The sequence below is a fragment of the Daldinia childiae genome, assembly GCF_008694065.1.
Source record: "Daldinia childiae strain JS-1345 chromosome Unknown Scaffold2, whole genome shotgun sequence".
Taxonomy (NCBI): Eukaryota; Fungi; Ascomycota; class Sordariomycetes; order Xylariales; family Hypoxylaceae; genus Daldinia; species Daldinia childiae.
This window is the reverse complement of record NW_022984643.1, coordinates 6,085,672-6,108,070: the sequence shown is the minus strand read 5'-3', so window position 1 is coordinate 6,108,070 and position 22,399 is coordinate 6,085,672. Positions and strand designations below refer to the sequence as shown.

The 22,399-nt window shown below is 44.7% G+C and overlaps 6 protein-coding genes across 6 annotated transcripts; 1 reads left to right on the top strand and 5 right to left on the bottom strand.

The window, feature by feature from the left end:
* Window positions 1-400: 400 nt before the first annotated feature.
* GL218_02495 (Protein ssh4) lies at window positions 401-1,972 on the top strand (the record flags this gene model as incomplete). Its single annotated transcript, XM_033579014.1, has 3 exons — window positions 401-638; window positions 716-1,021; window positions 1,080-1,972. The coding sequence occupies 3 exons, from the start codon at window positions 401-403 to the stop codon at window positions 1,970-1,972; spliced, it is 1,437 nt and encodes a 478-aa protein (XP_033438926.1).
* A 2,027-nt stretch (window positions 1,973-3,999) lies between these two features.
* Window positions 4,000-5,802, bottom strand: GL218_02494 (Serine/threonine-protein kinase bur1; the record flags this gene model as incomplete). Its single annotated transcript, XM_033579013.1, has 4 exons — window positions 4,000-4,921; window positions 4,974-5,370; window positions 5,423-5,607; window positions 5,663-5,802. 4 exons carry the CDS (start codon window positions 5,800-5,802, stop codon window positions 4,000-4,002), a joined length of 1,644 nt encoding a protein of 547 aa, XP_033438927.1.
* Window positions 5,803-6,989: 1,187 nt separating this feature from the next.
* On the bottom strand, window positions 6,990-10,568 carry GL218_02493 (putative mRNA-splicing protein ubp10; the record flags this gene model as incomplete). The annotated part of the gene is made up of 6 exons (XM_033579012.1): window positions 6,990-7,187; window positions 7,297-7,391; window positions 7,461-7,620; window positions 7,688-7,892; window positions 7,957-8,322; window positions 8,965-10,568. The coding sequence occupies 6 exons, from the start codon at window positions 10,566-10,568 to the stop codon at window positions 6,990-6,992; spliced, it is 2,628 nt and encodes an 875-aa protein (XP_033438925.1).
* Window positions 10,569-11,766: 1,198 nt separating this feature from the next.
* Window positions 11,767-13,101, bottom strand: GL218_02492 (Protein DGCR14 like protein; the record flags this gene model as incomplete). The annotated part of the gene is made up of 1 exon (XM_033579011.1): window positions 11,767-13,101. One exon carries the CDS (start codon window positions 13,099-13,101, stop codon window positions 11,767-11,769), a length of 1,335 nt encoding a protein of 444 aa, XP_033439428.1.
* A 2,384-nt stretch (window positions 13,102-15,485) lies between these two features.
* Window positions 15,486-16,574, bottom strand: GL218_02491 (putative chitin- domain 3 protein; the record flags this gene model as incomplete). Its single annotated transcript, XM_033579010.1, has 1 exon — window positions 15,486-16,574. The coding sequence occupies one exon, from the start codon at window positions 16,572-16,574 to the stop codon at window positions 15,486-15,488; it is 1,089 nt and encodes a 362-aa protein (XP_033438923.1).
* Window positions 16,575-20,735: 4,161 nt separating this feature from the next.
* GL218_02490 (Protein AIG2) lies at window positions 20,736-21,516 on the bottom strand (the record flags this gene model as incomplete). The annotated part of the gene is made up of 4 exons (XM_033579009.1): window positions 20,736-21,120; window positions 21,251-21,363; window positions 21,422-21,429; window positions 21,483-21,516. The coding sequence occupies 4 exons, from the start codon at window positions 21,514-21,516 to the stop codon at window positions 20,736-20,738; spliced, it is 540 nt and encodes a 179-aa protein (XP_033438924.1).
* Between the last annotated feature and the right edge of the window lie 883 nt (window positions 21,517-22,399).

The window sequence follows — 22,399 nt, the reverse complement described above, 5'->3', positions numbered from 1 at the left end:
CGTTACCTTTACGACCAGTGCGGTGTGTCAGTAATAGTACAACGACACACGACACTTTTGAGACTTGAGACCCGACACCGATCACCCATACCCATTTCAAGGATCAGGAACCAATATACCTCCTCAATCGAACTTCAACCCTCCACAGCCACCCTTTTCCATTACGAACGAGAACCTTACTACTTAGACTTGTCTTTCGGAACCCGAGGGAATTTATTCATTTTTTGGTGCTCTCCTTTTTTTCCATTTGTATCTTTTTTTTAGCTGCTGCATCGAGGTACTTCATCCTCGACAACTCCACATCCGAATGCTCGAGATTCGACCGTGAGGGAAAACGTCCCCTAGTCTAGAATATATAATTCCCCTCATATTGCCACCGATCGATAAACCACTTCCAAACATGGCGAGCCTAGATGGCATCCTGATCGGAATTTTATCGTCCTTCGGCTCCGCCATCCTAATAGCCCTGATTTTCCTAGTCGTATACTTCTTCAGATACACGACTTCCGGTCGCATCTTTCTTGGCCGGATCGGTCGGCCTGGCGAATATGACGATGAGCAAGCATTTGCTAGGGAGGAGGCGGAGGCCTTGGAGGTGATGGATGACATGCAAAGGATAGAGTACCTAAGAGCAAAAGGTAAATATCTACATTACGAACCAACAGCGCCCGTGTATTTCCTTATCGTGAAGGATGGTCCGTTAACAATGATGTAGCGTTTATCCAAGCGAATCCGCCCGAGTCGCTTCAAACAGACATTTCTTTATCACAATACCTAGCCATACAAGAAAAGGGAGTTTCAGCGTGGGAATTCGAGCCGGAGCTGGAAATCGCCAACTGTTTCGTTGAAGCGAGAACCGAGATTGAGTTCTTTGATTCTGAATGCACAGTCATGAGCAATCTACCCGTACCAAAGCAGAACGAAGTCTACTACTGGGAAGCCAAGATCTACGATAAACCCGAAACCACATTGCTTAGCATCGGCATGAGCACGAAACCTTACCCTCTATTCCGACTTCCAGGTATGCAGCTTCATTCAAGTTGACACTGCGTATCCTGAAACTAACCTCTATCACGCAGGCTTCCATAAATATTCCATCGCCTATACTTCCATCGGTGCTCGACGGTACAACCAACCCTTCAACGCAACTGCTTACGGGCCTCAATATGTTCAAGGCGACGTTATCGGAGTTGGCTATCGTCCAAGGACAGGGACCATTTTCTTTACCCGTAACGGCAAGCGATTAGACGACGTAGCTCATGGCCTGAAGTCTCAAAACTTCTTCCCATCTGTTGGCGCGAACGGACCGTGTACCGTACACGTCAACTTTGGTCAGGCCGGCTTCGTATTTATCGAGGCGAACGTAAAGAAATGGGGACTTGCTCCGATAACCGGCAGTCTGGCACCGCCGCCACCTTATGGAAGCGAACAGGGAAGCATCCTACTCGAGACCGGACGCAGGAAAGACGAGCAGCCCGGATCGCCATCGAGGGGCTATGGTTATACACAGTCGGTTCAGCGGTACACTAACAGTGGCCCAGGTTTAAACCCAGGACACGGGCGGACAAGGAGTGGCAACTTCAGAGTACTTCCGCCTACGAGTCCAGGACCACAAAGAAGTCCTACTGATATTTCCCTCGCGCAGCTGGTTCCTTCGGACGAGGCAGGCGAAGCCAGCAACGCTATCAATGCTGGCGGAGACCAAGTTGTCGACGTCGTTGGATTGGGTCTACATGAAGCATCACACCCACCGCCCGAGTATACTAGTCCGGAACACTCGGATGAGGATAGCTCGGGCTCCGATAGCGATCACGTTCCATTGATCAGATCAGGTCGCAGCCGCGGGGCATCCGCAGCCACCATAAGACCGAGTAACCCCCCGATACCTAGCTATAGTGACGCCGTCCGACAAGGTGCTGGTAGGGACAGGAGCCGCAGCGACAGCGCCATGCCTAGACGGGATGGCATGTAAAGCGGTGAAGCCGCCCATGAACCTAGAGTAGCGAAAAATGATTTATCACTCAGCGCGGAACAGGGGAGTTTACGGTCAGGAAAGGGAGCAACACACTTTTTTGCTTTGCGTTTGTGCCGCAACTTGTTTTTGGGCTACGACAAACATTGGCATTGGGTCAGGTGACACTACTTACATGATACCTCAAGAGAAAGTTTTTAGGTCTTTTTTTTCGCATTGTTTAGCGGCATGGTTGAGGGACGGAATGGGAGGGTTTATTATTTAGGGTTCTTTTTTGTTGTTGTTGGCTTCTTGTCTCTCTCCCGAAGGGATCGAAAAAAAATTCAAAGTACGAAACAGGGCTGGAACTACTAGAACTACTACTACCACCTGACCTGCTCCAGACAGGAATAGGGGTTTGGGATGGAGATGGACTAGGTACCTAACATGTCACATACTGGGAACAATAAGAAGAATATATCAAGGTGATATAAGCGTGCTTACCATTACGATATCTGATATCCTTGTGTTTGGTTAGAAATACGGTTTCGATTTGCGTGAAGCTAAGAGGTGTCATCAAGGTCATGATTAGGGGCTTGACTAGTAGGAGTTGAAAATATACTTACGTACCTATGAAAATTGAAACCTTACTCGTATGTGTACAGGTAGATACTCCTATTTTTATGATATGTATAGTTAGTTAGAGGTTACGGTTAAGTCAGAAATTGCATTCCTGGGATTTAATTGCAAGACTTGGAAGAAAGCATAGCCTTAATTACGGCATAGCTACCTGTTAATTATTAGTTCTAAGTACTCATATAACTATATGCTCTTTACATTTACTATTCCAAATAGTTGATATTAAGAATATCATTTTATGCTTCCGTCATAACATCTTCCGGTGTCAATCTCTGAAAGGTCCACGTAATAGTACTGCAAACCTGAAGAGACAATCCTTGAATCGAAAACTCAAGCGAAGAGGTCTGGTCAGTTGGCGCTTAGGTTTAACTACTAGACAAACGAGACTGTTATTGAGTAGGTTATATAGGTAGGTAGTGTTGGAGAAAGTTGTAGTTGCTATTCTGCGGACTACCTAAGGTTTAGAAAGCTCGGAATGGAAAATTAAAATGTAACTTGGAATATTCAAGTTCTTGTATATGTGTCTATAGTATCTGTTTATCACCTGTTAGATTTGCGACATATCCTAAAGCATAAGGAAACCACATGGAACTTTAGGTACCCTCGAAGGTAAACTTTATACTAGGTATGTAGTATACTACAGCATATTATGCTTTTAGTAGATATAAGTCAGCATAAGTTGCTAAGCAATAGTAGACATATGTACTAAAGAAGAAATTATTTAAACGCAGGCGCTAGCTTTGGAAAGAGGGACTCAACCTAATAGCACTCTGCAATGTTGTGCCGCAAGACGTAGAATACATGTATAGAAAAATGTAATAGGTACCTTAACATGCAACAAATTGAATCGTCAACTCTATAGCGAAACAGTAATCAAACAACTTTGTAAAATGATACCACGCTGCTCTATTAACTCCTTCAAATTACAAGTAGCCATCAGAGCAATATCAATAAAGAGATGAGCTATTTAGATAGAAATCGTCTATCTTAATTCAGTGCTACTTGTTGATTCTACAACATGTAGTAACCCCGAGGAAACCCTCCAAAATAGTTACCGCTTGGCTCGTACGACTGTCACAAAAAATCAAAGCCAATTCCTCGGCTATAAGAACCAATATCTTCAAACCCGGTATAGCAACGCTTTCTCGCGTACCTGAGCTCGAATCACTACACACATAACGCAGAACGCCAAAAAAACAAAACCATGTACCGCGGCCCTTCCGTTGGCTTGCTACATACCCTATCCGCAAATCCGACCATAGAATGAGTTACTAGAAACCAGGGGGATAGAAATTGTTCTTAGTTTGGGGGAATATTGACCTGTTGGAGAAAGGAGGAGGCGGCGGCGGAGGCGGAGGCGGAGGCGGGGGTGGGGTATTTGGCCATCTTCTTCGAGGCTTATTGCGATTCTATCGCCGATATACGTCTCGGTCCCTGTCCCGAACGGGTGAACGGCTGCGACTGCGTGTCTGGCTTGCACGGCTACGATCGTCGTAATCTCCTTCGCGACGGTCCCGATCACGTCGTCTACCATCTCGATCCTCCCATCTTCGACGATCATCTCTCGGTGGTCGATCTTCTCTAGGCGGTCGATCTTCTCTAGGTGGCCGATCACCATCACGGTAGCGAGGAATGTAGGTGTCAACATCCGGCCGATTAGCCCCACGGTTTCTCGGCGCCCTATCCCTGAATGAGTCGTGATGCTCGGCAGGATTATCCCATCCGTTTCCTGGGTAGTCAGGGGGAGGGGGACGTGGCGGTAATCGATGATCCATATGAGGTTGGTCCCGGGCCCAGGCAGGTCGACGACCCTCTTCGCCGCCCCGATATCCGCCGTGATGTTTGGGGTATCGTCTGTTACCATACCCATCACCACTACCAAATTCCGCATTGGGACCTCCAAATGCACCCACACCGACAGTACCCCCCTTGGGGGCGGGCGGTAGAGCAGCTTTTCGATCATGGAATTTCCTACGGTCCAATTCGTGGCTGTCCTCAAAGGTGGGGAGGTCTTCTGGCTTTGCCGGGAAAGGAGAAGACTTGAAGTAGGGATGTTCTAGCGCATCAATAGCGTTGATACGACTTCGCCAGTCAAGTGTTAGGAGCTCTTTCAATAGAGAGATGGCGCTCGAACCGTGCTCGCGGAACCGTTGCGCCAATGATGCTGGTCGCGGTCGTGGATTAATAGCCTCAGCACCAGGTAATTGTTTCCATCCCGGCATAGTCTGATCCGTCGGAGTTCCGACTAGGTCAAAGATGATGTCGAGCTGGTGCGTATCGCTCTCGCCGGCCAAAATAGGTTTGCCAACTAACATCTCACCGAAGACACAACTGAAGAAAACGTTAGTATAACACGTGATAATAAGTTGTCTTTGATTCTTACCCAACACCCCACATGTCAATAGCAGTGGTGTATTTTTTAAGGTGTAGCAAGAGCTCAGGAGGTCGGTACCATCGGGTGACCACAAGACTAGTGTACTCTCTCCGACCCTCACCACCACCTTTTCCTTTTTCGGGGACTTGTCCCTCGTAATGTCTTGCAAGACCGAAATCAGCAATCTGTAGTATACCCTTATTACTGATGAGTAGGTTGGCGGCCTTCATATCTCGGTGGAGAATCTTGCTGTCGTGTAGGTAACGGAGACCTTCGAGAAGCTGAAGGAGATAGCATTTAATCTGAGGTACCGTAAATTGAACGGATGGGTTGTCGAGTAGGCCAGATAAATCGTGATCCATGTATGGCGTTACCATATACATGATCGGTCGTTTTCTCTTATCGGCTTGAAGGAGTCAGTCTATGGGAAATCATTGCGCAAGGGCAAGTAAACCTACTCATTTTACTATGATGCTCGACGGCCATGTCCTCCAGGCGCAACACATTCCTGTGCGACAATAGTTTAAGAAGCTTGATCTCTCGAAGTGCTGTGATTGGAAATCCATCTTTCTCGTTGTGCATTATAATCTTCTTTAATGCAACCAAAGCACCATTTTTTCGTGCTCTCGCCTTGTGAACTTCACTTGAGGAGAGTCAGCGTCACTAGCAAAGCAACAACAGGCGTAGAGAATACTCACCCAAAAGTACCTTCTCCTAGTTTTCCCAAAAGCTCGTAGTCGCTAATTCGAGAGCAGCCAACGAAACTATCCTTAGGTCGTTGATGCTGAATCGCAAAAGATCGAGGCGAAGGCGCCTCGCTTCCATTATTGTGCGCCATTCTCGAGGTCAAAGCTTCGGGTGTTGAGGATTATATAATTCGCAGGTCGAGGCAATGGTAGTGATTGGGATTGGAAATAAATGGTTAATGGCGAAAGAACCGTTGGAGTTGACCAGGTCAGGAATTTGTTTGCCACGTTAACATCGCAAACCAGTGACCAGCCAGGTCGCGAGGGGTATGGCCAGATTAGGAAGGAACTGATCTCATTATGTTTTATGAGAATATGTTTCGTAAATGTAAAGGAAGGTCAGTTTAATTTATGAAGCTATTTGGAGGTTCCAAAGTTGTTTGTTCGCGTTCTTGTACAGAAAGACGACGCCCCAAAACGCCCCAAATTGGTTCCACTTTAAAAGGTACCTAGCGCATGTACATATGTACCTTGCATTTGAGCTCGGAAGATGACGAATGCAGAATGCGTCTGTGCGTAATCCACGGTTTACATAGCAGTTTAGCGTACTAATCACGCATACATAAGCTGATAAGATAATACCTGCTAATCCAGCAAGCCGCGGGGAATCTTCGGTTCTCAAGGCTTACCTTAACGTCTGAAGCTCTTCGAGAGAATCGGCTTGTAATTAGGTTATCCAGTTATTCCCTATTAACCTCACAATACCAACTTGTCGGTTCCTCTTGCCATTGCGAGCTCACACCACTCCCTATTGAAAAGGCGTACGCTCCCTTAGCATAAGAGTGCATTACCTTTATTCCCGACGCAATTAACAATCTCTAGATTCGAGACACCATGGCTGGCCCCGGTCCGATCAGGCCTCATGTCCCTGGTATCTACAGATACACTGCTACCGCCCTCGGCGCTAGCATGTGGTTCTTCGTAAGGCTCCTTTGCCTATTCTTTGAGGGAGTATCATATACGCTAACTTCACTTACAGCTAATGTGGCGCGCGAGGAAAGACGGTAATTGATCCTAAATCCGAACAATATCGAGTTATTACTTACACGAACCCAGGCCCCGTCCTACTAGGCTGGAAGCACCCGTGGGACCATTAGACTGGTAATTTAGCGAGGGCGATATAGGACCGCGCAGAGGGCAGATACCACGACTGAGAAGGGTTGAAGATGAATGTGTAGATACGCAATGGTCGCCAGTCATCGGGAGGCCCAGGTCAATAGAAGAGAAGAAGAATCAGGCAACCAATCTATATAGTATACTACATACTACGATGTTGCTATCACGATTGTTTCGGCTTCTCGAACAAATAATGGGCCACACCCCAGGTATCCCCACCCTCATAGGCGAATAATTCCGAACAAGCCATGTAAAAGATCTGCCACCTGTTGTACCACGTGTTCGCGTTGTCCTCTCCGTACGTTTCTTCCAGGTGTGGCCATATATTATTCTTGTTTGCAATCGTGTTGGAAAGCCAATGCTTTGCTCAGGTCAGCGTATTATTCAAAAGTATGTAAAAGGTTGAACCAGTTGATAGCCTCCCCCTTTACGGATAAGCGGGAACGAAACCCGGGGGTATGTATGCTTACCTCGCACGTCTTTGAGTAATTATTTCCATTGACCCACCATTGCTTCTCAACGTGAAGGTCTTTCTGGAAATATAGTAGTAGATCCGCTGACGGCACTATTCAAAATACCTAAGTTAGTAAGACCATCCTCCCGGCTATATAGGGGTTAAGTATATAGTACATACTAGTCCCACCAGTGAAAAAATACGTAGTCATCCAACCCTCCTCATAATCATACGGGGTATTCTTATGCGCAAATATATGCACAAACAACTTACCCCCCGGCTTCAGGGCCCTCGATATCTTAGCCATAAGTTGCTCGTAATTCTTCATATGCTCGAAGAGCTTGTAACAATGTTAGCGCATCCATTCTATAATGAAAACACGGTGTTAGTGATATCAAGCTAGATACCTCTATCGAGACCACCCGATCAAAACTCTGCTTCTTGAACTCGTAGTCAACCACGTCCCCCGTGATGACTGTCAAGTTCGTCAGGCTCTTCTCCTTGGCCTTGGCGTCGATGTACTCCTTTTGCGTCCGCGAGTTCGAGAACGCCGTGATCTTGGACTTTGGGAACATCTCGGCAAAATACAGGGCGCCGGAACCCCAGCCGCATCTATTGCATTATTTCCGTCAGCATCGGCGCTTTTCAATGCTAGTTGGTTGATAGGCTCGTTTACCCTAGGTCTAGGATACTCATGCCGTCGCGGAGCTCTGCCCTCGCAGCATACAGCTCCAGCATAGCCATCTCGGCCTGTGCAAGAGTTTCGCCGCCCTTGGGGTACAGGCTGCAGGAGTACTTCATACGAGGGCCTAGCATACCGGCCAAGACGCCCGTACCGACTTCGTAATGCTGCGTGTTAGCAGTAGCAGTCTCGACAGCGATGGGTCGCGTGCCCAACAGCTCAATGTACTTCATCTTGCGCTCGTAATCAGCTGCTAGAGTCGACGACTTAATCTCCTCGAGCCGCTGCGCCAATTGCCGCCGGATACCAACCCGTATCACGGGATGCGGTAGGTAACCGCGGTCGAGGAGCCAGTCTATACTATTACTTAAGTCATCTCAATTCTATATATAAAGGGGAAATGGGGGTAGTTACCGATATTCATCGTGTATTACCCGAAGCTATTCTTTTTATAGGTATATCTAGTATCTAGATTAAAGGTACCTAACACAATTAACGGTCGACGTTTCTCAGTTATGAAATCCAAAGTTGGGTAATTAATAATTATTGGGTAGTGGGAGATTTCACCGTCTCTTACACCATTTGCATGAATGCATGAGCGCATTCTAAGCCTTTGTGAAACAATGACATACATGGATGTTAAAAGTGGATCAAAGTTAGAGAAGTCTATCGATTATCGTAGTTAGGTACACTTATAAAAAAGCAATGAGACACCAGAAAACAAGGGTTACCTTATCAGTATACATACAAGAACCCTAAGTGATCGGCCTTATAAGATGCACTGAGAAAGTTATAGTATTATTCAACTATTTTCTCAAAATGATGACTGAACCTCCAATAAAAAAAAAAACAGAGCTAAAAGAGAATAACCACCAACAGTTTCACAGAATGAAGTAATACCGACAATAGAAGGGCAAGCATTAGTTCCAATTATATTTATTATTTCATTTTCAGCCCACTTAGATTTAGTATTTAATACCCTATATCATAATCATCCCTCACGTTTTCCGTTTCCCCTTAGGATCTCGCCGCCTTTCCCATATCTGCAGATACGACTCCCCGAGATACAATAGTTCCTTCTGAGTCTTCTCCACAAAGAGGTCCTGACATACCACCCATTCGTCTCGTCCTTTATCCTTAAGTTGGACCTTCCACGTCTTCCGTTCCTCTCCCGAGTCCGCTACATCCTCTTTTGCCCTAATGGCTTCGTGCGTGACGTTTGCGACTAGATCGTACCAGATCGGTTCCCCTGGAGGATGATCTGCTGGGCTTGGTTCTACGTAGGGTGATATGTCAAGACCGACACGTGCATCGAACGTGACGATCGTCGGGTTCCGCTCCGACACGAATTTGTTCGTGGAGAAGCGTTTAATATGAAAGGTGAGGTATGGTGGTAACGGGTGCATAAGTCGGTATCGTTTCCTCTGCGCCAGATGTTCTTGCGCTTTCATACCGTCATATTTGGTCAAGATAGTCGTTAAGGGAACTTGAGGAATGATGTTGCGCTCCAGCTCGTCTTGGAATAGAGGCGCAGGGGGCAGATCGAGCGTCAAGAGCAAGAACCGATTGATATCCGTCTTGACTTCTGCTGCCTCTTCAAACCGTAAGCGATCACCGGCATCTGCCTTGGCTGTAATAGCTTGCGATTCGACTTTGAGTTTCCCCTGGAATATTCGTTGTATAATACTGCTCCCTGGCTTTGTCTTGCTTCCACCTAGTCCTAGGTGCAAATTGTTAAGAAACCATGACAAGAAATCAACAGGGTCGGATTGATTTGTCAAAGTGAACTTCTTGTTGGACCTCAACGAGATCTCCTGTAAAAGTTCGTGAGGTGATACGTGGTTCTTGAAGGCTCGAGGATTCCAGATCTTTCTAAATAAGATGCCGCAGCGCTTCACGAGCTCTATGCGCGACGACAGATCTTCTAGTAGAAGATAGTTCCGTAGAGGCGAAACGTGAGATAGCGCTTGAACTACGACATTGAGATAGTCATTCTCCTTGATGTTGTTCATACCCACAAAACCAGGTGTGTATTCTTTTCCATCTAGTGTCCAAGCGGTCCGAGCCTTGCGATCCAGCTCCATCACTTCCTGCCTCGTGTATCTCGGATCAGATACGTATTTTATATCGTCCAAGGATTTGCTCTTCACTTCGTAGCCTTCTGGTAATACATAGACTTTCTGAGTTTCCATGTTGATAAATACATGATGTCCGACTTCGAGAGAGTGGAAATATGCATGCGACTTTGGACCTCTGCCTTGAAAGTATTTCCCGCAGACCAGACATGCATAGACGTTTATGTTGGATAGGCTGATAGAGCATAGCTTTTCGAAGTCGAAGTCGAGCACGTTGCGATCGATTGTATCTAGATAAAGGTCGTCGTACCCTGCTGTAGGCGCAGACTGTCGTATCGGCGCCTTTGAAGGCTCATCTTCAAATTCATCGTTATCTCCCTCGCCAATAATGGGAATATCGTCGTGTCTCTCGTCTGAAGCTAACGCGCCATTGGCATTTAATTCTGGGCCGTCATCAAACCGCGACCGTTTCGATGCAGGCGAACCAACATCAAGCTCCTCCAAAGCTTCGGAGGCCTGTCTTTTAGGCATATCGTATAAAATTGAGCACCGAGTTTAAGATATCGTAATATCAATCGGGAAAGGTGGGAGTATATTAGAAGATCAATGTTTAGTTGAATATAAGGCTAAAAGATTAGGAACTATGTAAGTCGCGACTTTGAAGCTATCAAAGCTCTTTTTTTAAGAGTAATGTTATTTTAGTAGTAATGGTATTTTAGTAGTATTCAATTTTAGCCCCACTTTTTTAAAAAACCGGCAGAAAAAACTAGCGCTTATAGCGTTTACAGCCTTTATTACCATATAATTAATTAAGTAATATACATTATATTTTACGAGGTTTTATTTTTTTTTTTTTTTAAGTTGAATTGTAAGTTTTTTTATATAAATTTTTTTTTTTTTACCAATAACCGCGCGGTAATAGGCTATTATTGAGGTTTAGAGGTTTTAAAAGTAAGATCCTTGATATTGAGGATATTTTGGGAGATGAGGAAAGAGGTAAGGAAAGTGTTGGTGATATTGGCGTGATTGATTTGACCAACGAGTAAGGATTAGGAGGCTTTAGGAGGCTAGGATGGCTAATACGCTAATAACTGTATATATATTTTAATTCGGAAAGGTTTAATTGATAGGTTTATGTATAAAAAGGCATGTTTTTTTAATAATTTGAGGTAATGTAAATGGATTATTTTGATGAAAAATAACGGGTTTGAATGAGTAAAATTTAAGAGTGAGGGTATATTTAATTTGGTAGGGTTATCCGGGATGCCAAGAAGGCGGTTACCTTTTTGGGCAGGCGGTGAGAAAGGTGGAGCTAAAATTGAATATTACTGAAATACTATTACTATTGAAATAATATTACTCTTTTTTAATTAATGGGGACATTTAAGGCTGGGCCGGTACGTACCTACTGCACCTACGAAGGTACCTGGTACCTATGCCCCTCCAAATACACCTGAAAGGCCACCACCAAAGTCAATCATACAATGAACGTAAGTGGAAGCATTAACATAGAAGCTTTATACAAGCTATGAGCACAGCCTTCAATTAAATTAAGTATCAAATACATGTGAATACGTCTGGTTGTATTCATTTCCATTCAGAAAGAGACTTAGGATCAAACTTTTTATTTTATTGATATCATATAATCAGTCTATCATATATAATGCATATTATTCTCTATTTGGGGTATCATAATTCCTATCATAATTCATGTCTGCCTGTATATGTGTTATTTCAGCACATGCTTCAACTTGGAGCTTCTTCCTCTCATCGGCGTGCCTTGACCTCCGAAAGGCGTTCGAGGTGTAGCACCACCACTCCCTCCAATCTGACTCCAGAGCCGTTGCGCTGCCGGCGTCAGCCCACCTGTGACACGGGGACTGCTTGGGAATTTCGGGACAGGTGTCTTCTCAACTTTTCCAGTCAAGCCGATCTTGGAAGACGTTCTCTTAGACTGTGAGATCCGGTCAACCATGCGATGATGAAGGGCCTCCCGTTTGCTCTGCTCCTTGATGATAAAGGGGTTCGGTGTTGAATCACCGGGACCAAGATCGATCTTCGGTGCTGCCGGTGGTTCATATTCTGGCTCCTCGTCGTCCACAAATGCATACCCGTTTACTCTCGGTGTTTCGCTTCCCACGGTAGTCGAGTCCAGCTCGCTCATTCCTCGTTTTCCTGCAATAGCATCTCGGACGGCGGAGAGTGATGGGGATGACGGTACGAATTCGTCATCGCCAACCTTCAACCCCGGTAATCTAGTGTTCTCATAGTTGACACCCTTCGGGGCGGCTCGAGATTCAGTCTCTGCCCTTTGTATCCTGGTCTCCATAGAATCCTCTACGCTTTCGGGGATAAACATCAACGAGTTATTTGGCAACGACTTCCACGTATCCGGTTGCGCAGGTCTCTCCTCTCGATCCTTGATAGCTAAACGGTCCCTCTTGAACCCATCGTCTGTCAAACTCCGCGACTCCGCCAACTTTGCTTCGATTTGTTTTTGTTTCAACTGCATCTTGGAAGGTAACTTGTTTCCTGACCATAACCACGCATACTTTTCAGCCTTCTTTGAATTTTGCTTATCGAGAAGTTTGTAAAAGCTCTCATTATCCTCGCTCGTATATTTGGCCTGAAAGGCTCCTAGACTCATATTCGTATCGATATCGTCCTTCTCCTTCAAACTGGACACAGTAGATTCCGAAGCCACTGATACCGGCGTATCACCTACAAAGCTTCTAGGAGTTTGCGCGCCTGGAGCCAATGATGTTCCTCTTCTTGTATTGTGACGTCCCGGGGTCATGACTTGCTGAAGGCGTCGGCTTGCGCTCGAGATCCATGCTGCATCCTTAGACTCTATTGCATCTAAGTATTCCTGTTGTGTTTCGCTTTCTAAGAGCCCGGGAAAGAAGTCTCGGGCAATAATCTGCGATAGCGCATCGGTGTAGCTATCCTCGTCGATAACTTTCTTTGGTCTCTTGATCCGCTTCGGGGGTGGCGGAGGGGGCATCAACTCCAGGTCATTTCTTTTTCGGACGAGCGCTGTAGAAGCGCTCGCGCTATTTTCCATGGTCGTCCGCTACTGATCGTTTATTACAGGGTGGTTTTTCGTGATAAAAGTGTTGAAATAAATAATGGAATATGACAAAGAAGTCAAACAAGGCGATATTAACGAATCCTTTGGTATTCGCGATCAGCTGAGCTTATCGATATGTATGTAGCCCCACAATGTGCCTTAAATAGTACATAAGCTAAGTACCCAGCAGCCCAGGTGCACATATACGTCACATTATAAATTAGCCCTCATATTTTATAGTTGAGTCTTGGAATAAGACTGGCTACTCTAGATAGTCTTCATTAGTTAGTCTTTATTCTATCATTGCCTAGATTTTAAATCATTTTCAGTGACCGCCAGCACAAGCAATCTCATATATCCAGAATTTCTAATTCTAATCATAATGTAAAGGAGTCAAGAAAGGTTAGATTTGAACTATCCAACATGTTGACTACATTCTATCAAGATATCCAAACATAATAAACCCAAGCCTAGCAAAGGAAATTTCTATAAATCTTTGGCATGGTTAGGGGTCGTAAGGACGTGGATACATGAATAATTGGTGATTTAAGAACTTAGATGAATTAGCAACGGACTAATATATCTTGGCCTACAAAAACGTAGTATGTGTAAGGACAAGGAGATGTAGAATATAGTAGTTTCAATTAAAACTAATTAATTTTACTATGTTAAATGATTCAACCTTGAGGATGCCTTATGTTTACATGATTGTTCTGTGATATATTGAATTTAGGCGTATCAGAAGATCACAACTAATTAGTATAAGCATATCCTCGCTGTTTCGTTTATAGCCACTCTAGCTGTATCTCTCTAACTATATCTACCGTTTGTAATAAAAAGATAGGCCATATCATTTTACTATTTGACGTTCAACGTGACTTTAAACCGTCAACACCAAACCCCTTTACAATTACCTAACCCAACTAGAACTTTGTAAAAACAATTAGTGTTTTGAAGATCATTATATTTGGAGCATGAATGAAGTAAAGCCACAAAGTCACATCTATATCTATTTGCTTAGATTATTAAGTTGTTAGAATATTGCTAAAACTTAAATCAATATATTCCACTAGGAGCCAACATCATCGACAAGCAACTCTACAGCTATACTTTTTCAACGTATTAACTAATTTCATCCTTGTAAATACTTGGACTCGAACACTTTACTGTCTCAGCTCATTGATGAATACCGGTGCCATAGTGGCCAAAAAGGGAGAATTACGTTACACGATTGGTATACTATGTCATTTATATGAGGGTTTAGACATGTATCAGGGGAAAGAAAGCTTAGCCCGACTAGGGGGTTTCTGGCTGCATGAAAATGAATTGATATTAATTAGCATTCCTAGAAAAACATTTCTGGCTAGATCTGGTACTGGGCCCTGTAATGACACTACTTTATTTAACAGAGTTAAATAGTAACCACGAAGTTGTAATGACTAATATTAAAACCGTGAATATATTGTAATTTTTCCTCTATCACCACGCAAACAAATATAGAAAACTAATGATATAAATAGTATGTGACATCAAGAGTTCTTTATTCTGTCTGGGTGGTCTTTGTAGTCAACTTATGCCTAACTACCCGTCCTTTGTTCCAAAGGGATCATGTCTTTATTCAACACTACAAGACTCACGAGCCGGATATCTTACACTTAATCTTAATCCTTTTCTATACATAATCTCCCATGGCTGTGTTTACGACGCACTCATAAATCGAACACATTAAATAACAAGGGATGGTCGCTACATCGCTATAAGTAAATTGAATTATATATTGCTTCGGTTCGTGGAAAGATAGACAATTTTTCAGGGTTCTTTACAAGGACAGGGCCGCAAGAGTAAGAAGTTCACATCACTTCATGCTTTGCATGTAGAAAATATAAGATAAACTGACGCTGTGTTTAGGTAGCCTAAGAACTCTAGGTATTTAGATAGAATCTATTGAAGAGTCATTTCGAAATCAAGTACATTCACAGTTAAATAATTCAAAGCTCGCAGTCACTCATTCAAGTATGAGTCAGGTATATATGGATCAGCGCCTGTATTGATTTTTGTACGGCAAAAACGTGGTACCTATGTACAGAGAAAATGGCTAATGTTACATCGAAAAGTCTAAAATGCTAAAATAGTGTCGTGAAGAAGAAGAAGAATGTGAATGCACCGAGATGGAAAGATGAAGTGAAAAGTATGCAGCCCGCTCCCTAATCGTGATAGCCCCAAATATTGAATACAACCCCGTGAGAGAGAAAAAGTTTTTGTTGTATCCAGTCATAACAACCCGTCGTTAGATTCCCTAGAGAGAAACAGAAGGAATCCGGACCGTCATCATAACACCGTGAGACCGCTCAAGAAAGTATGCGATGATGAGAGAAAATTTACGCGCGGAAAGAGCGTCCGGAGCGCTTGCGGCCGGCGGCGGCGATGCTGAGGGTAGATCCCTGGCCACCAGTGCACATGGTGCCAGCAGCCATGGGCATGCTGACGGACCAGGTGCCGGCAGCGCACTGCTGGTAGCTGGAGCCCATGCAGTTGAAGGTACCCTCGGGGCTGCAAGCACCAGACTGAGCAGAGCCGGAACCAGCAGCGGGAGCAGCAGGGGCGGCAGGGGCAGCGGGGGCAGCAGGAGTCTCGGGGGCAGCAGGAGTCTCAGGGGCGGCAGGAGCTTGAGTAGGGGCAGGGGTGGAGGGCTCAGTGATGAAAGCACCTCCGTCAGCGGGAGCAGGGTCGGCCGGGGTAGCAGGAGTCTCAGGGGCAGCAGGGGCGCTGTCACCATCAGTGCAGCCACCAGTACCGCAAGTGGCGACGGAGCCAGCAACGGTGTTGTCCTCGACAGAGTCGCCGGGGTTCTCGAACTTGTAGTCCTTACCCTCGGGGGTGGAGGGCTTGCCCATGATGTTCAGGACAACCATGTCAGGGAGCTTGTCGAAGTTGGCCTTGTCACCACCTTCACCGGTGAGCTCGAGAGCACCGCAGTTCATGTAAAACTCACGGTTACCGACCTTGTTGAGCCAAGACCAGGCAATGGTAGCCTTTCCGGCGGGGATGTTTGAGGGGATGGTGTAGTCGTAGGTGTAGGGGTCAGGGAAGTCAGCGCTGTCGGCAGGGAGGTTACCGGGAGTGTCACGGGCAGGGCAGCCACCCTCGATAGAGTGGATGACCTTCCAGACACTGTCCTTGGTTGGGCTCTCATCGTAGGTGATGGAGATCTGGCAAGAGCCACCACCGTGGACGGCTGAACCCTTGAAGGCAAGCTTCTGTTGGGAGCCGAGGGCGTAGCTGTTCACCTCGCCACCGGAAGCGGTGTAGCCGCCGGTGAACTTGCAAGGGAAGTTGCTTCCATCAGGCTCAAGAGGGCCGTTGCTGAGAGCGGTAGGGTTGAAGGGAGCGGGGCTGGTGATGACCATGTGGGCATTGACACCGGCAAAGAAACCGGCGATGGCGGCAATCTTCTTAGAGTAAGACATTTTGACTGTTTGATGAAACGGTGAAATCTGATTCCTGCAGATTTAGTGAAGTAAAAAATCGATCTGGTCGTTGACTGAAGAGTCTGAAAGTTGCTTGAACTGGATGCATATAAATTAGCTTTCAGATCACTGGTAAAAAAAAATAATATTGCCTTGATGCCTTTGACTGGGGGTATACAAAGACGTTGTTGCGAAACAAGATAGTTCTCGAATAGCTCTTTCGAGTCGAGATGAGTAGCTTGTAGTCGAACAATGCATTTATGATGCCAGAGAAAGGAGAAAAGCGTGTGGATAATTGGTTACTGACCTTGTTGGTACTTTGTTCGACTAAGGGAACAAAGGTAGAAATCAGTGTGACGATGTTTGAGAGAGTGAGATCGATCAAGATAATTCTTCGTGAGGTAAACTCAAAGGAAGGTAATGCTCCAGGCGATTGGAAACGAAGATGTTTGAAAATGAAGGAAAGACTGAAAAGGTATCAAATTGTTGCCGCTGGCGTGATGATGAGAGAGGAAACAAAACAATCGACTTGGGCGATTTGTAGAGATTCTTATACTCTCGAAGGATGGGCAAAAGAATGGAAGGCGGCAAGTGAGTATGCACGATGATGGCGGAGGGAAAAAAAGAACGAATGCGGTAAGTCAGTGAGTTTGTGTAAGAGTAAGATGCAGGAACAAAAAGGCAGGAGGAAAATGATTGGATCTAGGAGGAATTGAGTAGAACATGACTACATGGGCTAAACATGGTCTGCATGGCCTCTACATGGTTCATTCTCCCCTATCCACTTCCCATTATCACGCTTATTCCTTACATACTGTCCTTACTGTCCTTACTGTCACTGCTACCTAAGGTACCATAGGATGAGATCCACTTGGGGCGCAGAGTTAAGAGTAGATCGACAACCCCACAACTCAGGGCACCGATGGAACGTAGCCAGTAAAGCTCAGCCATAACTATCACTGTCGTGGGTTTTGAGGCATGGTGTTGAAGAAGGGCTAACAGGGGGGGAGTAAGGAGGGCTAGATGACAGGGGATGCAAACGAGGATAAGGTCATCGGATACAGCGATTGGCTCCAGTAAGAACCCTAGTAACACTAACTACTGGCAGACGGCTCTTTTCACTTGTTTCGTCTTGGCTTAAACTGTGACCAAACATTGCTCTGAGTGGACAGAATAAGGGCACGTCAAAAAACTTGTGTTAATAATTTTTTTTTCTTTGCTTTTGCTCTTGCCGTGTTATAGGTTATTTGTTATCTTTAATTCTGATATGAGGTCATTGTTTAGATTTATTGTAACTGCATATGACTAACTAGGTGGAAATGTTTGTGACTTTGCAAACGAACTTGAATCGTGTCCCGTTTGCCCACTAATTACCCCAACAATGGTAAGTCAGCTGCAGTCCAAACTGCAACGACACTACATACATACGCGCTTTACATTTGAATATGTTGGTAACATTATTCCGGAATGATTAATTCCAAAAAGTGAAGTTTTAGTTTTAGTTTTTTTTTTACGCCGTACATAGGCAGCAAGTTAGGAATGAAAATAGAATGTGAATAAGGAATTAGTGACGGCGCAGACCTCGGTTCTCCATAAGTTTCAAAATATTAGAATACCATTTTGCTTCAATGAGGAAGGTTTTTCCCAATGTCTGTCAGGCTGCATTATCATACAGCCAATCAAATCACCTAGTTACCAAATCTACTTGCCCGATTCGGACAACTTGGCAGCCAATTACGGTAGCGTGGCGCAACATAAGACCCTGCTTTTTACCCTTACACTTGGGACTTGATCCTTTCTGCGTGGAACTTTTCTAGTTGAATACGAGGAGGCAAGTCGTAGTGACATCGGGAGGCAAAAAATCATTATTTCATTTACGTACCTACTTACGAGCGAAAAAGCTGGCCGCGATCGTCAGGAGATATTCATTACTAAGATTCAGGGGGTGAAGAAGGCGAAAGACTTTCCCGGTTGCGTATGAGCCGAAAAGCTCGTGATAGGCAAGGGGAATTAGGGGAATTTTTGACTTTAGTCGTATGTCAAGAATCTTCCAGCCTTTAACATTCCAGCTGGGTCGCGCCGAGAGATCCAAGCATCGTCCACTCATAGCTCAGGAACAGGGGCTAGGCCGATCCCCTAGAGACCTATGGAGAAGCTTTTAAGCCTGTAATGGTTCCCTCCCCTGCGTCTAGGCTTGCTAGGCATTTTAGCGAGAGGTTAACCCCCCGCCCCCGCCAGGCTGATTGAAAAGGTGAAACCGCACTAGTTTCAACCGGCGCTGAATTCTCCAAGGAGGGTTGCAGTGTGAGACTTGAGACGCCTAATTGCCTATGATTTTCTGATGATTTTGCTTGTAGCCTATCTCTCATGGACGATCGCATCATGCCGCTTGTAACCCTTCACTAAAGCACACACATAAAAAAATTAAGGTTTGTTCGAGCCAACTGTCAACTAGCCAATGGTGTTAATTCTATGCACACCTAGGTATGTCGTCTAAAGTGATGACCCTAAAATCAGCCTTACATGTACCTATCAATTGAATACTAGCCACTGCAGCTATTTTCTATGTTGAGATTTCTTACGTTCTGCGCTAACTACGCCACGTGCTTTACGTCTCCGCTTGGTGCTGCCTTAGGTACCTAAAGTATACTCCGGCCGCATATGGCGAGCCACCGGCTCAATCGACCGGAAGAAGGCGCCTCGGCTTCTAACACAGACCAATGCATACATTAGGTAGTCTATTAAGTAGTCATCACCAACACCCCGTTTTAACTGTCAGCTATTAGAAGATGACAAGGCTGTCTCCCTACGGAGTGTCATCTTCAATTACTACCTAATGCTAATAGCTTACCGCATGTGAGCTGCAGATTGACGCCAGCTCAGCAATTCTAAACAAGGCCATCCCGCCATTCCGCCCGCCTTTTTGTTTTCATTATAACGGTGCTGTTTTTAAAGCGATCCTTTGTATGATGTTTCCCGTAAATACCTTTAGTTAGGTATTTGGGGACGCAAGGCTGTGATTCCATGGCTTAATGGATACCTCCACTCTAGAAGCACTTTACATAATAAAATAGAAGTTCAGGCAATATTGAAGGGGAGAAATTAAGCATCTTGAGCTGCCTATTTAGGATCCTGGAGGATAAAAATAGAGAGAAATATTCTGGGATGTAATCTTGACGATTTCCTTGGCATCAAAATAAGGTACGCCATATCTCATCGGATAACTGTGGAGATGAGATGCAAGGGCATTACCGTTGGATGCTCAGATAGGTAGAATGGAGTTATTTAGCATTATGATGCCTGTTGGTTGCAATAAACACGACACAGGCCAGACCTTCGAGAATTGTATTACGTGCCGCTTGTTCCTGTCAGCTGTTGTGCTGAAGGAACTGGTCTCAACGCTTTGAAACTAGTTTCATGTTTAACATATTAAGACGATATGCTGCGATCTCGTTGACAATGGACTGAGACAGTCAAAACTGGTAGTTAGATGCATCTTTGATTCTCCTTGGTAGTTCCATGTTTATTGACGATTGGCCGCCTCAAACACAGCTATGCTATGCATGCGGCTCCTCAGCTCTGCTCAGCCGAATTTCGTTTCAAAAAGACCATATAACACTATCCGAAATGTACATTAGCGTGATATGCACCATTCTATTTTTCGATTGACAGACTAATTTAGCCATGAGAGAACCACAACCAAACCAACCTTCCCGATGGGTCTATGCTAAGCAAGTATGAGATGCATCATTACCATGCCTACCTAGTATACTATGTACTATTGTAAATAGTTCTCCATCCTAGAATATCGATTGATTGATCCACTCTGGTACCAACGTCTAACTGTATAGCTGGTAATTCTGCAAGGCTTACCTTACCAACATCAAGGTCTAGGCAAAGCTGAGAGATTGCGAATCCCCACAACTAAGTCATTTCAAGAAAAGAAAGGTCGAATTAGTAACGTTGCATACCTATCTATTAAGCGAACAATATGTACATGTAGTCTTGCGAAAAAAAGACATTATGAAGGCATTGCCGCATTAGCACTGATGCATTCTGACAGTAATCTCAACTCGACCGCCATTCTTCCTTATTGTTCTCTTTGAAATCAAGATAGGAGGTCAATGATGAGCTTTGTAACACTTGGGGTTCCGCTGAGCTTCAAACAGCAGCCACCTTTTCGTCATCTTTGACGTCTTGAGGAGCGAAATGGTCGCTCTCTTCGAAGCCATAATCTTCTCTTGTCCAGTTTTTCATCTTCTGCGTCCGGAATTCCTCGAAGTCCCATTCACGATCTTCTAGGTGGTTAGGATGCTTGAAGACGTATACTTCGCACTCGACCTCCTCGCCTTCGACATTGCCCTGTCCTTTGTCGTCGCCAACTTTCGAAAGTAAGCGGGCTTTAACCGTTTTACGATCATATTCGCTCCCCTCGAAGGCGTCGAGATGGAACATGTTGGCGTCTGTTAGGCCTGTTACGTACATCCCTCTGACCTCATGGTTTGGGTCCGGCGTAATTCCCGGATAGTCTGCAAATTGAACCCGACTATGGAAGTAAGTGTTAGCCCCATACTGTGGACATTCAGTTGAGGCTGTTATATTATAAGGCAGTGTGAGCGTTCGGGCGGTTCGGGGCCTTAATGTCCAACAAAATGATATCCTGATTATCGACTTACCGTCGGCAATAACCATGTAATATAGCTGGCTTGAAATCGTGAAGGCTTTTTAAGAGCGCTACGTTTTCTGTGGAAAACCTATAGCACACCGTAAAGAAGACTTCAGCGGCCATCTGAATAATTGTAAGAAAACAGATGATTTCTAGATACGCTTGGGGAAGAAAATCTCACCAGCGTGCCTATAAATTATTAATACTGGCATTCCAGTGGACAGAGGTCAGACGAGACTCACCATAGAAGAACGCCGCGTGCGTGCGGTCCGACATTGCTGCTTAATATTTGAGCTCACGAGTCACTTTACTTTGTTTTGTTGAGTATAGTATGGAGAAGTATGGCAGTTAACTTGGAGAGATGAGTATAAGATCTAGGAGTATCAGTGCTGAGTTTAAATAAAAAAAATCGAAACTACCTACCTAAGGTATTAAAGTGAGTAGACCCTCAGACCTTGATTTTCTATAAGAATAACTCTAACACATGTACCTAATGATTCATGCGGGGATATTGAGGCCTGATATACGGTGTTCAGGACTTATCCCTGAAGAGAGATAACCGTATCTCCCTATAGATTCTAAAATTTAAATAGGCTAAAAGCTTTACTAAAAGTATTAACTTATCTACCTCTTATTATTATTTAAGACACATTCGGATGCATCCAATAATTTAATGTCTTGAAGGTTGAAGCAAGCTAAAGGCTACTCCAGAATCTCAATGAAGATAAGGTTCGGGACTTGGCAGCTAATAGCCCGAGCTACCTCACCTAGGTACTATTGTTCTTATCGATAGGTAAGAATAGAAGAAGAAGAACTCTATCGGGATTGGTCAAAGCAGTCATGATCCCTGCTAACTTTCAAGCTGATGCTTAAGCTTGAACCAATGACAAAGCTTGATTCTGGAGTTATCGGAAAATCAATAAGGCCTAGCGTTGTATATGTACAATTCGTCAACCGTCGCGCCCACCTCTCAATGAACTTTCGCCTGTCTTTTCGCGCTGCTTCAACTTTTTAAGCTTTTCCCGAGCATCACTCAGCCTTGCGCGTCCTTTTTTCTATACAATATTTCTAGTTGTTTCATGATACCCCCTTCAATACATTCGATTCTATCTTCGTGCAGGCGTAAAAACTACGATACGAATTTCTTCGCGTTTTATTA